The 22,605-nt window shown below is 42.6% G+C and overlaps 1 protein-coding gene across 1 annotated transcript in view; it reads right to left on the bottom strand.

Annotated features, from left to right (window-relative positions):
• Nucleotides 1-12,393: 12,393 nt before the first annotated feature.
• The window catches only part of ADGRB1 (adhesion G protein-coupled receptor B1), a 256,076-nt gene continuing 245,864 nt past the window's right edge, over nucleotides 12,394-22,605 (bottom strand). The window contains exon 31 of the mRNA XM_026047133.1: nucleotides 12,394-12,625. Coding sequence (XP_025902918.1) covers nucleotides 12,428-12,625 — 198 coding nt within the window. The 3' untranslated portion in view covers nucleotides 12,394-12,427. The remainder of the gene's footprint in view (nucleotides 12,626-22,605) is intronic.

Raw genomic sequence — 22,605 nt, 5'->3', positions numbered from 1 at the left:
CTGTCAGCTGCTTGAAAGTACTCGAAGGGCACAAAGTGAGTCTCCTCAGGATCCACCTCAGCTATTCCTGTTGGTTTGTGTCTGGGATTCTGGTTGTTAAAGCACTAAATGAAGTAAAACAAAGTGGAAGAGTAAAAGATGCAGCAAGAAAATAAAATAATAGAAAAAAAATAAAAAGGAGAAAAGATGTGAGATCAAGTAAAAGGAGGCAATAAAGGGAGACAGACACAAAAATGAAACATCCAGGAATAAGAAAAAAGTCAGGCACCAACTTCACTAGTCAACATTATGTGGGAAACAATAAGATCTTTGGTCTTGCCCTCATCAAAAAGTTAGTAATTGAGAAAGGGAGAGAAGGGGGACAGACAGAGAAAGTAGGAGGGTAAAATTAAAGCAGTGGAAAGTAAAAATAAAATAATAATGAAAGATAAATAAAACCAACGCCAAAAAATGACATTCATTTTTTCTTGCAGGAGCTCTAAAGGGAGTGGTATGAGCAGAGACTTTAATTTGCCTCCTTCCTGCAGAACCAGCCTTGCTGATGCATTCAGCTCAATGCAAGGCTACGCTGCTTGCTAACCTATAGTACCAATTTATATGCTAATCACCTACGCTTGTAAATCAAGGCAGTCTTCTCCGCTGCTGCCTCCCTCCCTAAATCCAGTGGCGCGAAATGCAGTCCATCTCTGTACGTGCGGCTGGGAACTGCCAGCTCAGGGACGCAAAAGGCATCAAATCAGAAATAATTGGATCACTGATGCCGTTCATCGCTGTGGATTAAATTTCTGGTTCCTGCACAGGTGGGCAGAAACCAAGTGGGGATGCACAGGTCCCTCTCTGTTTGGGATAGATGGTTGGAAATGGACTATTTGCAGTCCCTTGGCAAAGAACTCCTAAGGGAACAGAGAGATAAGTACCAGGGTCACCAAAAGAAAGATGCCCTATTACAGTTTAGGTGAAAAAAGAAGTCTGCTTTTGTAACAAGAGGTTGGTATTCTACCCCATTTGTTACCAGATTAAAATGAGATATTTTTTTTGACTCTCTTCTTTTCCCTCTGAGAGAATCCCACTTCCCTGCACTGTTCCAAGTATTTCCCAGGGATATGAGTTACTCTAAGCAAAAGAGGGCATGAGTCTTGCTCTCCCCCTGGAGTAATATATATTCTGCAGTAGGAAACACCTGCTTGCTTTTATTGAATAGGAAGAAATTCTGTCTTTTTTTAGGGGACACTGTCCATCTTTCATAACAGCTGTATTTACATAGGTCAATGGAAAAAAAAAGTTTGGTTGGCAAAGATGGGTTACTACCAGCAATATTCATTACTAGGCTTGAAAATTTCTAGTCAAATGTCTAGCAATAAAGAACTAAAGAGAAGAAAGTTACAGAGCAGTCACGAACCTTAACCTTCCTATTTTGAGAAGCACTTCTTTATATTTTTGCCTAGGATATTTATCTTGCTGACAGTTTTTGTAGCATTCAAAGGTTTCCTCAGTAAGAGCTTCTCATGCAAAGACAACAGAAAGTCTCTGCAGAGTCTCTGGACTCAAGACACAGACTTTGAAACAGACTTCGGGTGAAGTCTGACTATTTTGCTCTTCGAAACAGAATGATTACATGAAACCCTGCAGCAGCAAAAATTGAAACAGGCACTAGATGCTTAATAACTTGAAGAAGGCTGCACATTGACATCCGTACCTGCCCTGATGTAGGTTCATGCACTTGCCTGGCCAAGACATACCTGATCGTTTCAGTGTCTTATTAGGTGTTATTCCTAATAAACTTTCTGTGTGGGTGCACCCCTACGTGTGAAAGCTGCTTAGCACTTAAGCCATAAGGCCTTTAGATTAAAGTATGTCAAAGAAAAGAAGGAGATCAGGAGTAGTCAGCATGGGTTCATCAAGAAGTGCCTGATCAGCTTGAGAGCCTTCTATGATAGGATGCCTGCCTGGATGGATGAGAGGAGAGCTGTGGATGTTGTCGACCTTAACTTCAGCAAGGCTTTCAACTCTGTCTCTCGTAATATCTTAATATCTTCCTCTCATGAGGAAGCTCTGGAAGTGTGGGTTAGATGAATGGTTAGTGAGGTAGATTGAGAACTGGCAGGACGGCAGAGCTCAGAGGGTGGTGATAAATGGGACCAAGTGCAGTTGGTGGCCTGTGGCCAGTGGTGTCATCCAGGGGTCAGTACTGGGCCCGGTGATGTTCAACCTGTTCATCAATAACCTGGACGAGGGCACTGAGTGCACCCTGAGCAAGTTTGCGGACGACACCAAGCAGGGTGGAGTGGTCCACGCTCCAGAGGCATGTGCTGCGATTCAGAAGGACCTGGACAGGCTGGACAGTTGGGCAAAGAGGAACTTCATGAGTTCAACAAGGACAAGTGCGGTATCTTGCACCTGGGGAGGAATAACTCACCCCAGGCATCAGTACAGATTAGGGGTTGACCTACTGGAAAGAATATCCATGGAGATGGCTTTGGAAGTCCTTGTCAAAAACAAGCTAACCATAAGCATGGCCTCATGGCCAAGAAGGCCAATGGGGTCCTGGCCTTCATCAGGAGGAGTGTTGCCAGCAGGTCAAGGGAGGTGATTCTGCCCCTCTGCTCAGCTCTGGTGAGGCCACACCTGGAGTATTGTGTGCAGTTCTGGGCTCCCCAGTATAAGAAGGATGTGGAACTTCTAGAGAGGGTCCAGCAGAGAGCAACAAAGGTAATGAAGCGACTGGATCATGTATGTTATGAGGAAAGTGGGGCCACTAACAGCTGAGCCTGTTTAGCCTGGAGAAGAGAAGACTGGAAGGAGATCTGATCAATATGTATAAATACCTGAGAGGAGAATATCAAGAGGATGGGACCAAACTCTTCTCAGTGGTGGCCAAGGACAGAACAAGAATTAATGGATATAAATTAAAACACAGGAAGTTCCATCTGCATGTGAGGAAGAACTTCTTTACTGTGAGGTTGACATTGCCCTGTAACAGCCTGCCCAGGGAGGTTGTGAAGTCTCCTTCTCCGGAGGTCTTCAAAACCCACCTGGATGCCACCCCGTGCCCTGTGCTCTGGGTGTCCCTGCTGGAGCAGGGGCGTTGGACTAGATGATCTCTAAAGGTCCCTTCCAACCTCAATTATTCTGTAATTCTGTTAAAGGACCTGTATTTTCTTGCATTTGCTGTTTCTTCTCTCTTGACAGCAACAGTCATAATCATCTTGACATTGTTTAAGCAGGCTGAATGAGATGGTTTCTCTTAGCCTGACTGTGTCTTGGCAACTTTAAACATTTGAGAAGCCCTTGTCTCTGTGAATCCTCTTCTAACCATGACCAGTTGTGCTGATCTCACATGTCAAGGAGATCATGAGTGTGGACAAGCCCCTAGGATCCCTCTGTGTCTGAAGGTACATGATGCTCCAGAGGCCCCTCACCTCCTGCAAAATGTTTTCTCCTTTTTAATGATAATGGAAAAGTCTTTTCTGATACCTGCTGGCTTTGCATTTATGTTTTTTTTCTCTTATTGATGAATGCCTTGAATGCACCCAAACCTTTCTCACCTTTATTGCCTCCACCTGATGAGCCATCTAGGCTGACACACAGACTCTGTGCTTTGTTGCTTAGCTTGACCATGCACTTTGTACTATGAAATGTTATTTCACTCCTCTCCCTGCACTCTCCAAGCACCTAGTTTTGTCTGGGTGATGTCTCAGTCCTTCCCCCTATTGACTAAGTCTCTTAAATTTTTGCCTCCAAACCTTTTCCTGGCAATGTCTTAACTCTATTTTTTTTTCCAAAGTTATTAAGCAAACATGTTAGGCAAGATAAATTCTTCAGTTGAGCCTGAGGAACTTGATTATTGACTCCTTTTGCCCTACTTTCATCACACTCTTTTGTCCCTTAGCCCCTTTCTTATCTCATTTTTATTCCTCAGCACCCGAGGATAATACTCTGAGAGAGCAATACACTTTCTCATCAAATAGATAAATGGTTCTGACTGCAGACTTAAGCTCTAGGAAACCTTCTGCTTTATTTAAGAAAGATAATAAATTGCTATGGTGCAAGAACTCTTTGGTAGACCCTCCATGCAGTTCAGTCCCATTTCTATTTGTCTTTGGTGACACATGACAGAGCCCACCTGAATGGGGGTGGCCTTCTTTAAACACAGCTTTTTTGCTTTGCCTTGGGCTGGACAGGGAGTATCACTGATGCCAACACTTTTAACCTCCTTCCTTATATTAACAGATAATATGCCTCATCCCACAAGTGTCAACCCTTCAGCATCAGGGGCAGGTCCCAGATTATTTCATGTTGTAGGAGAGAGTTCAGGAACTAATGCGCTCTGGGTATCCTTGCTGGAGCAGGCAGGTTGGACTAGATGATCTCCAGAGGTCCCTTCCAGCCTTAACCATTCTGTGATTCTGTAACACTCAGAAGTTCCTTCTAGCCCTTTCATTTTTTCAAAGAATAAGGAGTACAAAAGTAAGTGGGAGAGTTTAGTACTTTGGTACCACAGTGGGGTCTTTAGGAACCTACCCAGGTGGTTTCCATTTGGACTTTCCCCCTGTTGATGACTTTTCATGCTGAAATCACTGCCTTTGCCTAGCCTGTATTTCAGACAGGTTGGAGTCCTTTGAAGATGACACAGCCTCTTATTCCCCATGTAAATGCAGAACGCCTCAGAGCGGTGGAAGCCTATGTTAGCCATAGCCTCAAAGTCTGAATTATAATATTAATACTAAGTCCAAACATGAGCTAATGCCAGGAAACTACCAGTTATTTCAGACAACAATTGATCAAAGCCAAGAAACTCCTGCTACCCATTAAACAGCCCTTTCATTGTCCATTCCTTGAAAATCCTCAGCCCACACAAGCCAGGAGATGACAATTTGTCCTTTCAATTAATTATTTTCACTGAAAAGAAGCTCCCCTGCACTTCCCTTGCTTTCTGCAGAATTGGATTCCTTCTTTCTTTGCTACTTCTCTATACTTTCAAATCACTCCCATTATTTGCATAACTCTCATTGGTCATTGTTCCTCCTCTGGAGAGGTCACTCATTGGAGAGCTGCCGCCAATGGCTATATTTTAATTCTGAATTTCCAGGGCTTTGAAGCTGACATTTTCCATTAGAGACAAAATGCCTCCTTCCTGCTGTGCACTGCATAAAGCACATCTAAGTGTCGGTCACAGCAGTAGGTGCAAAACCCACTGGAAATGTGGGGAAAAGTGTCTATGTTGGGTGCGATTACTGGGACCCCAGAAATTAGAGAATGAGTCCTTGTCACAGGGGTTTTAGTCTATAGCAAAACTCATGTTCTTGGGTGCAAAGTCACCCCAAACAGGAATCCAAGCTCCTATTTTACCCTTTTTCTAACCTCCATGTCATGAACTCTGTTCATTTCAGTTATCATGTTGTCCATCACTCCTGTAGGAAATCTGCAACTTTCTCGGTTTAGAATCAAATCCCTTAGAAGACATACATCAAGTTCATTTAGTCACCTGCAGGAGGAAAAAAATGAGCCAGTCCCATTTGATCAGGTAAGAAACTCACTTCTGCTTCAGTTTTCCAGATGTATCTAGCCAGGTGTGGGCTTGTTACATTGCTGAAGCTGGAAAACATGGACCAGTTTCCTCATTTTAAATAGAAGATGAAAAAGAAAAAAAAAAAGACAACCCCCCCCCCAACAACTGCAGATGTGCATCTCTGACAAGTGTTTCAGCAGCTAATTAATAGCTGTGTCCTACTTAATTCACAGTCTTTTTCTGGAATCCACCAAGCAGATTTCTCACATAAATCTTAGCTCCTGGCTGCATTTCTTTTTAAAGTCAGCTTGACAGCACATACGTGCTATATTTAACCTGTCCCAATGCATTTCAGTCATATCGTATGTTAATAGTTGCTTATAGGTGTGTTTGAAATATTGAGTGCATGGTGGTGTGTGCATATAAATATATATAAATATATGTGTGTGATTGTGGATAGACATATGCGTATATGCAAGCAGAAAATGAGGGTCAGGCTTTTGCCTTGCAACATGTGGGATCACTTAGCTCCATGGACACTATGAAATCAATTGCTCTTAGGGCAGGGATATACAAATATATGGAGTTCTTTTTGGCAGTGAATAAGGCAAAGTAATCGAGGTCTCCATCAGAAAAGTACTTCTTGCTACTGGCTCTGCTTGGACTGAAAAAGGAGTTTGAGCTTGCACTGGTTTTGATGATCAGAAAAGTATCTGTAGTCCTGTAGAAATCTGGGCTGAATAATTGAAGCAATTCCTTGCTTTCTGCATGGTGCATTGGACCTGGAAGCCTTCACTGTTGACCTCCTGTAATGAACAAGTTTTCAATAGGCACCCAGGTACTCCTAGAAATGGCTCTGCAAGTATTTACATGGCCAAAAATTTGGCTTTGCCATAGAGCTGACTTCTCTTTTCCCCAAGTGTAGCATTTTACCTAAAGAACTTTAAAGTTCTGGAAGAAATGGAAATGGAAATGAGGTGGTGAGGTCCAGCTTCAGTGTATCTTTAAAGATGGGAATTGGTCCAACACAACTTAGGATTCAGCAGCTGAGAAGTGCACCCTTCCTGCACTTGTTTTTTCTTAAATGAAACCTGGAAGGGGAGAAAAAAATAATAAAAAAGAAAGTAAGCCTACACAAAGCTACACTTTTTTTTTTTTTTTTTTTATCTGTGGGCTTATATTTCGTTTCCTGTTTCCCTCACAAATATAGTATCTTTTTCTGATTTCTGAGTCAAGACTTTCTGTTGTTCATGCATGAATATCAAGATAGAATTACAGAATCACAGAATGGCTGAGGTTGGGAGGGACCTCTAGAGATCATCTAGTCCAACCTTCCTGCTCAAGCAGGCACACCTAGAGCGTGTGGCACAGGGCAGCATCCAGGCGGGTTTTGAAGACCTCCAGAGAAGGAGACTCCACAACCTCCCTGGGCAGCCTGTTCCAGGGCTCTGTCACCTTCAGGATAAAGAAGTTCTTCCTTATGTGGAGATGGAACTTCCTGTGTTTAGGCTTGAGCTTAAACCTGTGTTTAAGCTATAGCTTGAGAAGAGAGATGCATCCAGGCTACAGCTTGTGTCAGCGATTGGTAATTGTGCCAGATGTGATACGTCCTGCTTTGTACTTCCTCTTCCAATACAGAAGTTAAAGGGGTTCTTGGAAGATCAGGCAGAGTCAAGAGATGCTAACATCCAAAACATCTAATGACTGCAAAGCAGCTAATTGATGGGAAGTTGATCCTGGCAAATGGAACTGGGACATCACACTCTGAAAACCCCACAACTGACTGTCGTGGTGGCCATGTGCTCTCTTTGGTAGCTGCTTTGCTCATCATTAACTTATATAAACTAAAACCCCTCTGAGATGCTGGAGAAGATATGGAAAAGGCTCAGCTCCCGCCTCCATGTAGGCTGGCACTACAGAAGCTCTTCGGGTGACGAAAGCTCAGGCCACATGGTTGAACTCTGTTGAAATGATCATCAAAAAGTGTGACTTGAACTTCACTACCTCATTGCCTGGAGTCTCTTCCATATTTTACAGCCACAACAGCTACTTGCCTTGCTAATGACCCAACATGGTGTGTAATATTTATTACTCAGATACAACATGCATGCAGTCAGTAGCAAGTTGGTGCTATGCAGCCTCATATCCTAAAAGGATTCACAGGTATTTTAGATCATGAAAGATCTTGACCATCCAACATGAAATCTTGCAGGGGCTCAGTTTAAGAACTATGATTGTTTTCTGTTCATTTTTCTGCATAGCTTCGTATGAATTCTGACTTATTGAAATTGCTTGTCCAAGTAAGTGAACTTTGAACCTTAGATGAATAAGAAGTTCTTTAGAAAGCAGAAAATGAAAACAGGTCTGCAGAAGTTAGCACCTGGAGAGCTGCTCAGCATGGAACTCCTGAGGACTCCTGGCTCAGAAGGCTTCTGAAAGATACTTGGAAGGTAATATTTTGTTTAGGGTTGGAAGGTAGACTTTGGTGTGGAGACACTAACCTCTTCCTAGGAAGTGCAGGTTGAGAATGTTGGGAATGTGTCTTCCCTTTTTGGTTCTTGTCACAAAAAGAGCTCAGGAGCAGATACTCAGACCTAGATTGGAAGGCCCAGATTCATCTTCCTTCATGTTATATTGCTAAGTCAACAGTCTAGTGAGCTCAGGCAGAGAAAAATCACTCACAGAGGTTAACCTCCTCCCTGACACCCCCAACATCCTTGAAAGGTTTCTCTCTCCAGATGACTCCTTTCCTATTTAGGGAAAAAGCTTTGGATTTTCTTCTGTTTTCAGATTCCTCTCAGTTTTCCCACAAAACCATGGTTATCTTTAGCCATTAAAATGTAGAGGATTTCCCATGCAGCCACAACTCTACCAGGCTATCTTGTAGTCCACATATGTGCTCAAAGTTGTTTCAAGTGCACAACATAACTGTTCTTTCCACTTTCCCTTGAGGAAAATACTGCTGAAGAACCTGTAGTGTAGGCACAAGTGCTCTCCATTTGCCCTATGATTACAACCTGGTGTGACTGCAAGGGAGAACCACATGATCATAGGACAATTAGGGGAGACTTTGGGAGGTGTCTTTCAATCTGAGTTATCACTGGATCACAGGATGGTTGAGGTTAGAAGGGACCTCTGGAAATCATTGACATTATTTCAAATCATTGAAAAGGAGGGATGTACTGGTCCTTCTGTGTCTTCATTTGGTAAAGACAAGGAGAATCTCTTGACTCCCTCCCTGTTGCTCATTTCCTGGTGTGAGTGGTGCTGGACATCTCCATCCTACATGCTAATGCTGCAGGACCACAGTCTGAGAGACTTGGGGGTGACAAAACTCTGGTCAGGAAGGATGGAGAATCACATAATGTTTGAGTTGGGAAGGGACCTCTGGAGATCACCTACTCCAAATCCTCTACTCAGCAGGATCACATACAACGTATTTCCAAGGCATGTCCAAATGTCTTTTGATTATCTCCAAGGATAGAAAATCCACAATGTTTCTGCTCAAATTGATCTGGTGCTCTGTTCTTCTCACACTGAAGTTTTCCCTTATGCGCAGATGGAGCTTCCTGCATTTGAGCTTGTGCCTGTTGCCTCTTGATCTGTCACTGGGCACCACAGAGAAGAGTCTGGCCCCATCCTTTTGACAAATACCCTTCAAATACTTATGCACACTGATAAGGTTCCCTGCCACGAGAAGCCCTGGGACCTGCTGCTGATGGAGCAAGGACAGTGCTGGATCATGGCTCAGTCATGGAGAGATCTGGCTCAGAGCCTTGGGGCAGCCCCACTTCTCTGCAACCATCTCAGACCCTTCAGGACTGAAGGCTACCTCCATGTTGAGAACAAGGTCCTCTGCTCAGATTACTGCAGAATGGGTGGGAAGTTTCACTCTAGCATGCAGGGTCCTGCTGGGCTGTGATGGGTTGAATCATGGCCCCAGAAAGGAGCAGTGTTGCATCCTGATTGCCCTAAGCTTTCTCCATCCTGTCCACCAGCCTAAAAATTGTTAATGGTGTGATGGAGCTGATGATATAAGGACACGCTTTCCTGCTGGAGGACGTCAGCTATTCAAGGGAAAGCTTTTAGGGAGTTAATAATGCCTAGTTCCACTAATTTTTGACCTTTTTTCCTGGCAATAAGTGGTTAACCCCATCATGGATGGTGCCTCGCTCCTCCTCTTCACCCTGGGCCCTCCCATGGACCCTCCTCTGCAACTCACTGGCTGGATGGGAAGCGGAGCGCTTTTAAAAAGCAGACGGGAACTAGCGTTTACACCTCTTTTATTAGAAATAAGACACATTCATTTGTGCTCTGAAAACTGTACAGGAAAAAATCTCTTTAAAAAAAAGAAAGAAAAAAAAAAAAAGAAAAGAACTGACGGACACAAGAGAGTAAAAGGGAGGGGAAGGCGTGGAATGGGGCAAGGCAGGGCAGGGATGCGGGGTTAACCAGAGGAGCTGAGCAGAAAAAAAGTAGAATATCAACAGTTATTAAACAAACATTTATCTCTGAAATTACATAACACTGTTAATGTTCTGCAAGTTGGCTGGAATGGATGGGCAAATGGGAAAGGTCTGGAATAAGACGGCAAGCTTGGCTGGGCAGAGAAGAAGGGGAGAAAAAGAAAAAAAAAAGAATTAAAATACAGTAGAAAGATATCTGTATGCTAAAATTCATTATGTGTAATTATAGTAATTACAGTATCATACAACCCGGCATCTGAGGGAGGCCTTTGTGCTTTCCTGTTTCATAGAATAATCTAAAATTGGACAATAATATCACAGTTTTTATAAATAATTGTTCACCTTAGTTTTTAACTATTTGGATTTTTTTTTAAGTATTTTTTTCCATCTTTCACATCATACAGTTAACGGCATGGTAATTGCCATTATCATCACAGGTAAATAACCCAGGTGTCCCGAAGGAAAGGTGAAGAAGAGATGTTTGCCTGCCAAGCAATATCTTCTTAGGGGGGAAGCACATTTTGGGTGAGTATTTTGCCTCTTCATGTTCATTATGAGCTTTCTTTTTGTTAAAAAAATATTAAAAGAAGACCCTCCCTTCTCCTTTATAACTCAGACCCTGATCGAGAATTACTGTCGTTTGGCACAAATCAGGCCTTGCATGATTTGAGGTTTGGTGCTGCACATTTCCAAAGGTGGGGGAATTATTTCAGATGAGACGGACACAGCTGAGAATGACAAAAGGAAAAGAAAAATATATGTGGAATGCTAGTGATATATTAATGATAGAAATATTGCACAATGCTTTTTGTGGGGTGAAACGATGTAGATAACTTTTTTTTTTTTTTTGAAATAGCCTTGAAAAATGTCTAGTGATTTATTATTTTTTCACAGCAAAATAAAAAAGATGATTTTTTCTTAATGACGGATGTCCCACTTTCCTGCCAGCTCGACCTGTTTCCTTCTGATAGGACCATACAGCTGCCTGACAGTGAGGAAGCAGGGCAGGAACCAGGGAGGGGAAAGTGACCAAAGCCCAGATTGAATAAAACAAAGCCAAAATCTTGGAAGTCACAGGCCAAGGGGCCAGGTGTTCCCACCATCCCATATTTTCCATGGAGCAACTTGCATCCCACCTTCAGCAGGTGGCATCCTCACCCCACGCCTGCACCGTCCGACGGCACAGAAAGGCATTCGAAAACGACAAGAGCCAAAGAAAAGAAAGGTCTCAGGTTTCAAGTTCTCTTTTTATTGAAGAAAAGAAAAGAAGAAGGAAAAAAATAGATTTTTTGTTTGTTTGTTTGTTTTGTTTTGTTTCCAAGTGGACGTTATTCATGTTGTCAGTTTGTCTCAATGTCCTAAGGCAATATTCTCTGTATACCAAATATCTCCAGGTACATAAGCGGATGTGTCTTTCCCTCTTTCTCTCCGGTTTCCAGGGAGGGGTGGCTTGGAATAAGTTTGAGTCCGAAAGCATGGGAAAGAGAACAGAAAAAAAAAAGGATGCGGCCAAATGGACCTTTGCCAAGGCCCCTGCTGAGTTTATCTATTTAACAGTCAATGAAATGACCTACATTCTTGTTGTTGGTCTGTTTTTTCCTGCGATGCCTTCGACCCTCTCCCTGGAGATGGGGCGAGCAGGCGTTGGAGGTGTCCAGTCCTCCTGCGTGTGACACTCGTGACGAGAGGGGAGATGCTCCATCTTACCTCCGTGATGGGCCACGGGTCTGTCACCGCTGTGTCCCCAGGGCGCCCCACGAGTTGGTTACCAGGACATGTTGAGCGATGCAGAGGATGCTTCTCGGTCAAGGTGCCCTGGGCAAGTTCCCTTTCCTGTCTTCTCCGTTGTGGTTGTGGGGTGAAGATCATCTGGTGCTCTTGAGCCTGCGATGAGCAAGCGATGTTCCAGTCGGGGCAAGGATGCGTTTCACCCAGACCTATGGCTGCAGAGTGTCCAAAGAAGTTCCTGCTGGGTCAATCTCCATGTTCTCCTTGCAGCCCAAACCGATGTTCATGAACGTTCTGCCATGTGGTGTCCTTGGCAATCACGTCCACTCACTGGCAATCACGTCCACTCTAAGGGCCCATTCCTGGCAGCCCTCCCAGCCTCCTGGTTCTTTTCCACGCTCACTCCCTCTCCAGTCCTACCCGGGAAAGATCATGTTGGTCTGAACCTACAGCTACTATATTCTATAAAGTAATATTCCCCCTCTCTCTGCTGAGAACGATACAAAAGTTACTGCATTTAACCAAAGGTTTCAAAAGAAACCAAACACTTCTCTCACTCGGTTTCATTTAATTTAATCTCTTTTTTTTTTTTGTTATTTTTTGTCTTTTTTTTTGTGTGTGTTTTTTTTATGTTTTGTTTTTGTTTTAATTTGTGTTTGTTTGTTTGTTTGTTTGCTTGTTTTCTGGAAAAAAAAAATAGCAGTCCCTTTCTCTCTTTTTCCGCTCAGACCTCCGTCTGAAGGTCAATAATGTCTTGTCCCACCAGCGGGATGGTGGCCCCTGTTTTCTCCCACTCCACAGTTTTGAGTTCTAAGGGAGACTGTGCCACAGGTTCCATGTCCTTTTTAACCCATGACGGCGGAGACTGGACTTTCCTGATTCCTTCCCAGGGTCTCTTGTTTGGTGTCTGCTGTTTCTCTTGCTGCAGGAGGAAGAAGGGAGGAAAAGGAAGAAAAGTAGAGAAAGAAACAGGTCAGTGTCTATGCAACAAACACCATTTTTCCCTTCCTGCAACACTCAAGCTTCTTTACTTTTATATTAAAGGCAGATTTTCACATGAAATTCCTGGTGAAAGGAAAACAGAGGTTTCAGTGAAAATTGCATTTGGTGTGTAAATTGTCTATTTTCAGTAAGGAAATATATACATTTCATTGCTGCCTCTAATGTCCAAGGCCTACATATTTCAGCTTTCAGATGATGGTTTTTGCCACTTGCATTTCCCTTGAAAAATTGAAAATGACTATGAGAATTGAATTCTTTTTTTTTCCCTCTTTCCAGATAAAAATTCCACAAGGAAATCTATATTATGAGGAGGTCTTCTAAAAGACACATTGACTATAGTGATGCAAATATTTTTGCCCTGTACCACAGCTATTTATATGCTACAAAATCACATCAAAACATACTAATTAATCTGTGGGTGAACCCATCCTAATCCAAGAGCTGGATTATCAGCTCTGCAACTGAAAGCATTTCCATCAACTCCAAATCAAGCCTTCGAGGCTCTATCAACTGCTATGAGTCTCGCTTCCCATTAGTGTATTGACATGGATATCAAGTTGGAGAACAGCTTCCAATGTTTCTGCTGGCACACACTGAGACAAGACATCGGGGACAGCTGGGACCTTGTAAAACGAGGGTTTTCTTAAGTGCATATATGAAGGGGATTCCATGCAAAGATTTTGAATGAGCTGCTCCACTAAGCCTTTTCTGGCCACCAAGTGTGATGCTTTTCACACTTAATCCCCACACTCAGTATGAGTGAGAAAAGATTCCCTGTATGTGACAGCAGCACAAAGTTCTCCTGAACTACCCTCCCAAGGGAAAAGGCAAGACTTGCAGAGAGGGGAAATGGTGATGGTAGCATGTGCTGAGGAACATGAGGGGAGACCATGTCTCAGGAGAAGGTGAGCAGACACGCATGGAGGTCCATGCAGCCCAGGTTGCTCCACAGATTCGCACTGGTGCTCAAGGTAGTGACTATAGGGAGATGGAGCTGCCCAATGGACTGCAATGTCATAGTTTGACTGGAGAATGCTCCAGTCTCCAGGTAGGCATTTACCTCTAGGCTTGTCTAGATAGATGCCTAGATGCCATGGGCTTCTCCTCCTGCCTTGAGTTATGCTCCTGTCCCTTCCTAATAAGGAATAAATCTGTGATTAATCCTGCTTCCACATTGTTATGATGATTGGAAACTATGACTACTACTAGGATGGCTTTTAGCACCCACTGAAACTTCTGATTTTCCAGATTTTTTATGCTTTTTATATAACTTCTGTGTTTGAAGACGTCCTTGCAGTCCCCATCTGGCACCTGCCCTCAGGCAGAAGGCTCTGGGTGAAGCAGTTGGGTGGCCAGGTAGCAGCCAGTGCTGGAAATAGCTAAACAATTTCCTCTCCTCAATGACAGAGAGGTGTAAATATTCTGAAATTATTTCCATTTTAATTCTAGATGAGGAAAAAAAAAAATAAAGTACCTGGAAAAGAAATTGCTTAAAAAAGAGTTTTGGAAAAATATTGTTCAGAAAAAGGCAAAACACTTTGGTACTGGAATTCTGCAGTGTTCATTGAACTCCACAACACAAAACTTTTCTTACGCTGTTTATATTATTCTTATATTAATCTATGATGTAGCACAATGCCAATTACAATTAATAGAACAGGAAAGGTAACAAAATTGCTGATTTATTCCATTATCTATTTTAGATATTATTGAAGAGACATTATTTCGAAGAACTGAAATATTTTCCTTCTCTGTATGTGTTGTCATGAAGCAAGCTTGAGGCTAAAGTGAAATTTTATCTACAAAATTTTTACAGGCTATTTATCTGTCGTGAAATGATATAGCACACACACACATAGTAGCACAAGCAGAGCAAAAACTGAAATGGAATTAGAAGTCATGGGAAAGGAATAGGAAGAAAAGCTCAGTCAGGCCAGCCACTTTCAACAACAAATATTTTGTTTTCTACTGCAGTTACCACGGTACCACAAGCTACATTTTTCAAAGTTAGTGATGTCCCGGGCTGCATTATTTAACAGAAGGAAGAACAAATGATTATATGAGTGAAGCTCATAAATAATTCCATCTCTTCTCTCAAATCAAAGTGCTTCTTTGATGGCACTATTTGCAGCCACCTTCAGCATTAGGTGGTTCTTCTTCCAACCAATCTCTCTTTTAATAGTCCCTTGATACTACCACTACCCTGACATAGTCTTTCCTTCATGGTGTGAAGATGCACCCAGTTGGGATCACATACACTCAGTAAAATTAACAAAGTTCACCATCATTCCTACAAAGGGGCCCCTCTTGAGCCACCGATTGACCGAAGATGTCATTCTGTCTAGAGAGGGAAATTGAAAAAAAAACACAAACCAACTATGAGTTCATATCTACAAGGGCCTCTAGCCAACTTGACACTAAGGAACAACATCTAAATGTGGCGATAATTATTTGAAAGTCATATAAAATGGACATTAGGAATTGGTAAGAAGGGAAGACAGAACAAAACAACAAAAACAACAAACATTAGTATGCCAAGGACTGAGTAGGTTACACGTAATCAGTCGGGTTGAGTTCTGGCCAGGATGTTGGGAGATAAAATAAACTCTTCTCTTCTTGGCAAGGGGCACCCTGGGAATCAGTGCCCTTTTCCTTTCCCTCCATATGGAAAAGGCTCAGATTGGGTCTCAGCCACTTGAGCAACATGTAGAAAATAGCCACCAGGCTCACACTTCAGCTTGGACATTGTCTTCTGGCCTTGCTGTGGGGTCTCACAGTCCTTGTGGGCAGGAGACAAAGCCTAGGCAGGCACAAAAAAGAAGCAAAACCTGAAGAGCATGTTGTGTGATCCAAGTGTAAAATGAGCTGGAGCTGGCCTGGGGCCTGGAGCCTCAGAGACAGCCAGGAACAGGCTGGGATGGGAGCTGGAAGCCACGGAGGCTGCTCTGCCAATAATTCAAAGGGAGAGAAGCATTGCTCTGGCTGACACGCTCCTGGGCTCATCGGGAATGAGGGGAAATGTTCCTCAGCTCTTGCCTGGTGCCAGGGTGGCTGCACAGGCTTCTTTATCAGATGTGTGAGAAGATGGGAGAACGTCCAAGGCCAAACTCGGGGTAAGACCTGCTGTGAACTTGCAATCAGGACCAAGCAGAGACCTTTACCATCCTTGTGTGTCTCTTGTCCGCTGCTTGTATTTTGGTTGCACCTTAATGGGAAAGGATTTTGGAAAAAAGACATTTTGGAGGCTGTGCCAACACAGCTCCCCCAAATCCCTAACCAGAGGCAAAAGGTTGAGATGATCCACACCTCCATCCAAAGCAAGTGCTGGCAATGCAATGAGTCTCACATGCTGAATGCAAAGTGTCTATGGAAGGTATGGAAGCAGTGGTGCATGGAGCCATCTCCCCAGACGTTGGCTTTGTGCAGCCTCTGAAGTCCTTGCTATGGACCTCGTTTCATCCAGCATGGGCTGGAGAGAACCTCAATATTGGTGTGATTCTTTTTGCTTAGGAGAGGCATCGGCATGTTAGGGAGGCACATAGTGTGGGAGATTGATTGCTGTAAGAGCACTTTCATTTCACACTTTGGTCGAAAGCAATTAAATGTGAAAGCTGCTAAGCTGTATCTCCCTGTTTTGTCTTTTTTGTCTTTTTTTTTTTTTCTTAACACCCTAATTTTATAGTTACTTTTAATAACCTTAGGAGGAATCCAGTGCTTTTTACAGAGCAACTCCACCGGACACATCTACTCACAGACTGTTTTCATTGCCTCTAGCATCAACTTGAAAAGTATTTCATGACCCAAATGGTCTCTCCTCATGACATTGATGATTGTCAGTGTCAAAGATAAATGTGAAAAAGATAAATGTGGCTGATTTTTGGATCAATTTTGACAAAAAGTGATTAGAAATAAGAAAGTTGCCCTGTTTTTCTATAAAATGAAATATTTCCGTTCCTTCGGAACAAGGCATATTTGCAGTTCCTTCATTTTATGTTACAGTTCTTTAAAGATGTTATTTTTGTTCATTTAAGAGAAAACAAGTATAAAAAGAAGTGACTGACTTCTTATTCAAATTTTCATTCTGAAAAAAAAATAAAAAGCAACAGGGATTTCAACCTGTGTTGATGCAAATCTGTTAGGAAACATGAATTACACATACTCTATGGTATTAAAAAAGTGCATCTTCTGCTTCTGTATCCTTTGAAGATCAGGTAGTCTAATCTGCAGGGGTTACTGTGACCCAAAGTCCCATGAGACCATGAGCAAATGAAGATGAATAGGCACTGAATCAGTCACAAGGGAAAACACTTCCATAAAAAAAGTGGATCCTAGGAACAGCAGCCAGCAAATTCAGGCATGTCAGCAGTAGGAGCCACTCCAGGAATCCCTTTCACAGTCTTTTCTTCATTCCTTCAACCATCTGCAGGGTGTGGCTGTTCTGTTTTACTGTGGACAATGGCAATAAGAATGGCTGCAATGGTCTGGAAGACGACCACTCCACTTGCTGGATATGGAGAACTGGGTGCTTTCCAAATTGCTAGAAGTATTGAAGACGCCCTCATGGAGCAACCAGGGACTACATGAGAGAACTCCAAGTATATATATATATTTTTTTTCTAGAGTACTTTGATTAACCAATCTGAGCAGCTATTTATATTGCTGCTAGCCTGGTCATCCTGCCATAAAAATCTACCACGTATCCAGATCTCCTGTGGATCTCAAATGCCTGGAAATTGGAACCTTTAAGGGTTCCAGCGGCCATGGAAAATTTCTCTCAATAAAACAGGTAAGAATTGTGACCCTGGGTCTTAGAAGTAAGAAAATGAGTTGCTGGTGGCCACTGTTTTGTTTATGGAGTGGATGATAGCTGGTTATCATCAGAAGGCAAAAGCATCTGACTGCTGATGCTGAGGACACTGAGAATAAGATGATCTTTCTGAGCAATAATAGGTAACTGATGACTGATACTTAGGGCACCGAGTATCAGATGATCTGCAAGAGGAGCTGAATAGATAATTGATGGTACATGGAAGAGCAGATAGCTGACAGATGGTTTATGGTTGAATGAATTAAGTTTTCATGGAATTTTCATAGTGGAATTTATTGTAGTAATTATGACATTTTATGCAACATTCCCTAAAAAAGATGCTCTAACTGATCGTTTAACAGTTGTCAATTACCAAAGCTTTTAAGAAGAGCAGAGAATATTAAAAGCACAGAACAAAAGAAATATCCTAATATGGAGTTTCCCTTCCTTGCAGATGGACACATGGCCAGTAGTGGTGTGAACTCGGTCTCTTGATTTTCAAATTCCTCCCTGGGCAGCAGGCCTATATATGTCACAGAAATCACCCTCTGAGCTCCCACAACTCCAACCACAGCCCATGGAGAAGAAAAAGGCTGTTCCCATGGGTGAATGTAGAATTTTCCCACCCCGGAGCACGACTGCCTGCTCCCGAGCCAGGTAGTCAGCAAACAAGTGGATTAATTCCATCATGCAGCAGAATGTGCCAGGGAGACACAAAGCTATGACTAGTAATTAGCTATAACCATTCCTCAGGGTCTGAAAACATACAGACTCAAGCTCAAGCTGGGGAGAAAGAGTTTCTCTTAGAAATTTTGACGAGTTTCAGACACAAATGTGCTGCTTTTCAGCCTTCCCCATGACAGAAATCTCACGCTCCAAATGTATTTGACTTCCTTTCCTTAGAATGTGATCAATTTTTTCTTGCTACTCTGGCAGTTGCCAAAGCCAGTTTTGGTGGAATGGGTACATTTTTTCTGGCATCTAAAGTGGAAGGCTAAGAAAATTGAAGACTTAAGAAGAGAACAGGGAGCCATTAAGGCAGAAACGTTGTCTAAAAGGAAACTGGGATAAGCTGTGGAATGGTAGTAATCCTGTACTCCTCATTATAGAAAGTATTTCTAATTTAGATGCTAGGGCTGCTAAAAATGACAGAGAAATGGGTTTTTCTATTGGGTTTAGAGCAAGTGCTGGCCAGGACTAAGAGGCAAACAGATTTGTGATACCTCCTAATGCAAAGCTACAGAATGAGTTCAGAGGCCTGTATATGGGCTCTAACACATGGGTCCAGCCAAAGCAAAATCCATTCAACATGCAGAGAGCTGAAAAGCTCTAGAGTTATCAGAAAGAATAGGCAAAACCATGGAAAATTGCAGAGCTTTGTTGCATAAGGCTTCTGCTGACCCTGACACATGTAAAGAGCTGCTGTTTGAAACAAATGCAAAGCTCGACACTGGCAACGAGAGAAATAGAGAGGAATATGTATGCAATTCAAACTTCTGTAATGGAACTGGATCAAAGGACTCCCACCAAGAGAAGAGGCAGGAGTGTCACTTTCGTGGCTTTCAAAGCTAAGCACAGCAGAAACAAAGCCCTCACTTACCTTAAAGGCTGCAAAGCTTCCAGTTTGATGCCATGCTGTTGCAATGTATGGAGACCTCTCCTGATTTCAGGTGCAAGCACAGCAATCTACTTAGTAATTAACTTACAGAGAAGAGCAATGCTGGAGATGCCCTACACTGACAATATGGAACTTAGGAAGTTCATGTACTTAGGGGGAAGCAGGGAAAAATGCATATTTGAGTCTGCAGATGGTAAGACAAAGAAAAAGCTATTGAGAGGCAAAACAAACTAGAAGCAAAGTTGTCACTGAATGGATTCTTTTATAGTAATTTGAATGAAGGTGACTGAAAAACAACTCAATGAGAGTTGAGTGTGCTGGAAAAGGCAGAACTTTGCAGTCTGAGTCAGTACCAACCTGATACTTCACCATGTGGCCGTTCGGGCAGAGAAATGAGCCTTACATGAGCTATAAAGAGATATGTGAAGATCCTGATGGCTTTGATGAATTCAAGCTGGCTGAGCCTCAGCTCAGACTGAGGCGGGAGCAAAGAGCCCAGTTTTTGGAACAGGCTGGGGGAAACCATTCAATCCCTCTTACTTGAATTTTAAAAGTGAAAGCTGGTGGATCCCAGATGCCAAGAGAGCTTTTAACTCTTTTAATCATTTGGATTTGTGGTGGCATTTTTTTTTTTCAATGCAAATCCTATTGTGATTATCTCCAAGCCCCTGGCCCTCTCCATGCTTCATAGCTTAAAAAAATATATACATAAAAACAAACAAACAAACAAAAAAACCCAAACTGTCCAGGGAATAAATATTCACATTTATCAGAAGCTTCATAAATGACAACTCAGTTTTCTGCTCATCAGCTCCCAATTTGGTCTGGGATAAATTGAAAGAGCAACAGTGTGCTATTTCCACACATGGGCTGGCTGCAATGCAGCTGTGAGGAAAATGAGCAAAGTGCACCCAGCTGTTCCTGAGACTACTCATTTTACATGCAACATGTCCCTGCAGGGGGAATAGTCTGGTTTAACAGAAGCAAAAGAATCTCGTTGTCCTTTCTTGCAAAGGATTCTTGCCTACAACCTTGTAACTTCTCTTAGAGTTATTGGCAGATTTTTCAAACGTCATCTCTTTTTCCTTGCTGCATCTGAACTCGTAGATGGCAAGAGATGGGAAATTTACTGTAGGCCACGGCAAGGTCTTCCAGAGGTCTGTTACTGCATTATTTCCAGCCTGACACCTTCAACTTGCAGTCATTAGGACTTGTTGTATTTCAATCTGCCAATATTAACCATTCCCTACTGCTTAAAAATTAGCTTTGGGCAACAATGCCTATGTATCTGATTAGTTCCTACAGACACAAGAGTGTGAGACTCATTATGTATCAGAATAACAGCAGCCAGCACTGGTGCTAAAATGTTTTTAGGACTCCTTTAAACATGGTCAAGTTTCCGAATATTCTGCATTTCAGGTAGTATCCCTGTTCTCCTAATCACCTACCTCAACCTACTATCTTGGTAACATTGCTCATTAGTAAATTGATGACAGGTCACTTGATGACAGTGGGAACACACAAGTCTCGACAGGGTCTGGATTAGGCTCCTGACCTCTACTGCAGCCACTTTAAGGGCTTACGTGCATCTGCTAGAAGCAGAATGGCTTCTGCAGAATCGTAGGGATCCTATGAATGTTTCAGTAGTTCGATGAATTAAAAAAGGCTACTCTGAGATAGCTGCACATCATTGAGTATGTCTCATGAGAACAGTGCTTTTACCAGGAGAACTTGTTTAGCCTCTGGGGTTGGCTCTCCTGGTTGGATCTGGAGCAGGATGCTCTGATGCCATCAGGCTATTTCTCTTTCTGTTGTATCTGTCCTTGACAGCCTGTCATGGGGATTGGTAATTCCACACCCTTTTTTTTTGCATCCATTTTCCCCTCCTCATGTCACAAAAGAGATTTTCTGAGATCTTTCACTCCTGTGCTCTTTCCCTCCCTTGAGGGCAACGGAGTAGAGGGGCCCCAGGGAGTGATTCCCTGGCCACTGGGTAAGGGGAAAGCAGAATTCTCCTATCTGCTCCATATCTGGAGGAGCAGAGACAAGGGATGGCAAGAGTGCTTTCCTGAACACAGGCTGGTAGCTCCCTAGGAATGCTTTCCAACACTACGGGAACTCCAGATGCTCCTTTCTTGGAGCAACAAGCTGGGAGCAGCCCTCATGGCTTTTGGCTGCCTTCATGGGGGTCCCTCCTACACTGATAAGGCCTTTGAGGTGAGGGAGGTGGAATATCTCAAGTACACAGAAATCCCTAGTTCTGCTTTCAACTCTGCCAATAATCATTCTGGGATGATGAGTGAAGGGCAGTCTTTATCTTTAAAGTTTACACAGCTGTAATACTTACCTGAAATTTAAATGAGTCAGGATGATTCTCCAGTCAGGGAGATATCTACTGATAAAGCACTGATTATACAAATCTTCAAATCTTTTCTGAAGTTTTCCTAAAAATTGTGTTTTACAAGTAAGTCTGAAGAAGTTCTAGCCAGTAATCACATATGATGTATCTGGTACTCTGCTACTCTATTCGTGCTTTCTGCAAATCATACATTGTAGAAGAGCGTCTGAGAGGAACTGCACATCCAGCATGATGAGATATCAATTTTGGACAGTGCATATGAGTACAAAAAGGACTACTATTTACAACAAAACCCAAAACCAAAGCAACTGTAAGAATGCTCAACAGCACTCCTAGGAATTCCCAAAAGAATTCTCTCCTTAACTGACATTTGGTCTAAGTCTCAGCAGCTTTCTGACCTTAGAGTTTACAAAGCATAGATGAATTGCAAGAAGATTAAGATAAACATCATAAAATGGAAAGAATAGAGGACAATGGGTCATGCTGCCCAGAGAGGCCGGGAAATTGCCAGGGCTGGAGACAGGCTTGGTAGCTTGATTTTGTGGTGATCATTCAAGGGTTGCTTATTTGAAAATGAAATCAAAGATGCAGCATGTCAGACAGATGGTCTAAACCCAGGAGAAATCCCTTCTGCTCTGTGATAGTATGTGTGAAAGGTTCAAGGGTTCCAGGATCCTTATGACCTTGTTCATGCCAGCAAGACCAGGAGTTTCCTACCGGTGAAACAATATGTTTGGAGTCATGCATCATGGAAAGGTTTGGGACTGGTCTACAGAGTTCTTCAATGCAAAACAGAAGTCAGACTTACGCTAACGTTAGTTTTATCACTTCCACTAGAAGAAATACTCCATCGTTTTATAACCTAAACATACACAAAAGAGAAATATTTCTTTTGTTGTTACTTTTATCTGTTTTATCCAGTTTGCTCTCTTGGGGAAAAATCAAGATAGGAAAATGGCTTCCAGACAGGTTCCTTGTGTCAAATGCCAGGGGGAAAAAAAAAAAAAAAACACAAAGAAAGCCTTTTTTTATAATGATTCTCTTCCTTCCTTCCTTCCTTCCTTCCTTCCTTCCTTCCTTCCTTCCTTCCTTCCTTCCTTCCTTCCTTCCTTCCTT

Source organism: Nothoprocta perdicaria, unplaced genomic scaffold (assembly GCF_003342845.1).
Source record: "Nothoprocta perdicaria isolate Ctin4 unplaced genomic scaffold, notPer1 scaffold_48, whole genome shotgun sequence".
Lineage (NCBI taxonomy): Eukaryota > Metazoa > Chordata > Aves > Tinamiformes > Tinamidae > Nothoprocta > Nothoprocta perdicaria.
The sequence above is the reverse complement of the archived record's forward strand: the minus strand, read 5'-3'. Positions and strand labels throughout refer to the sequence as shown.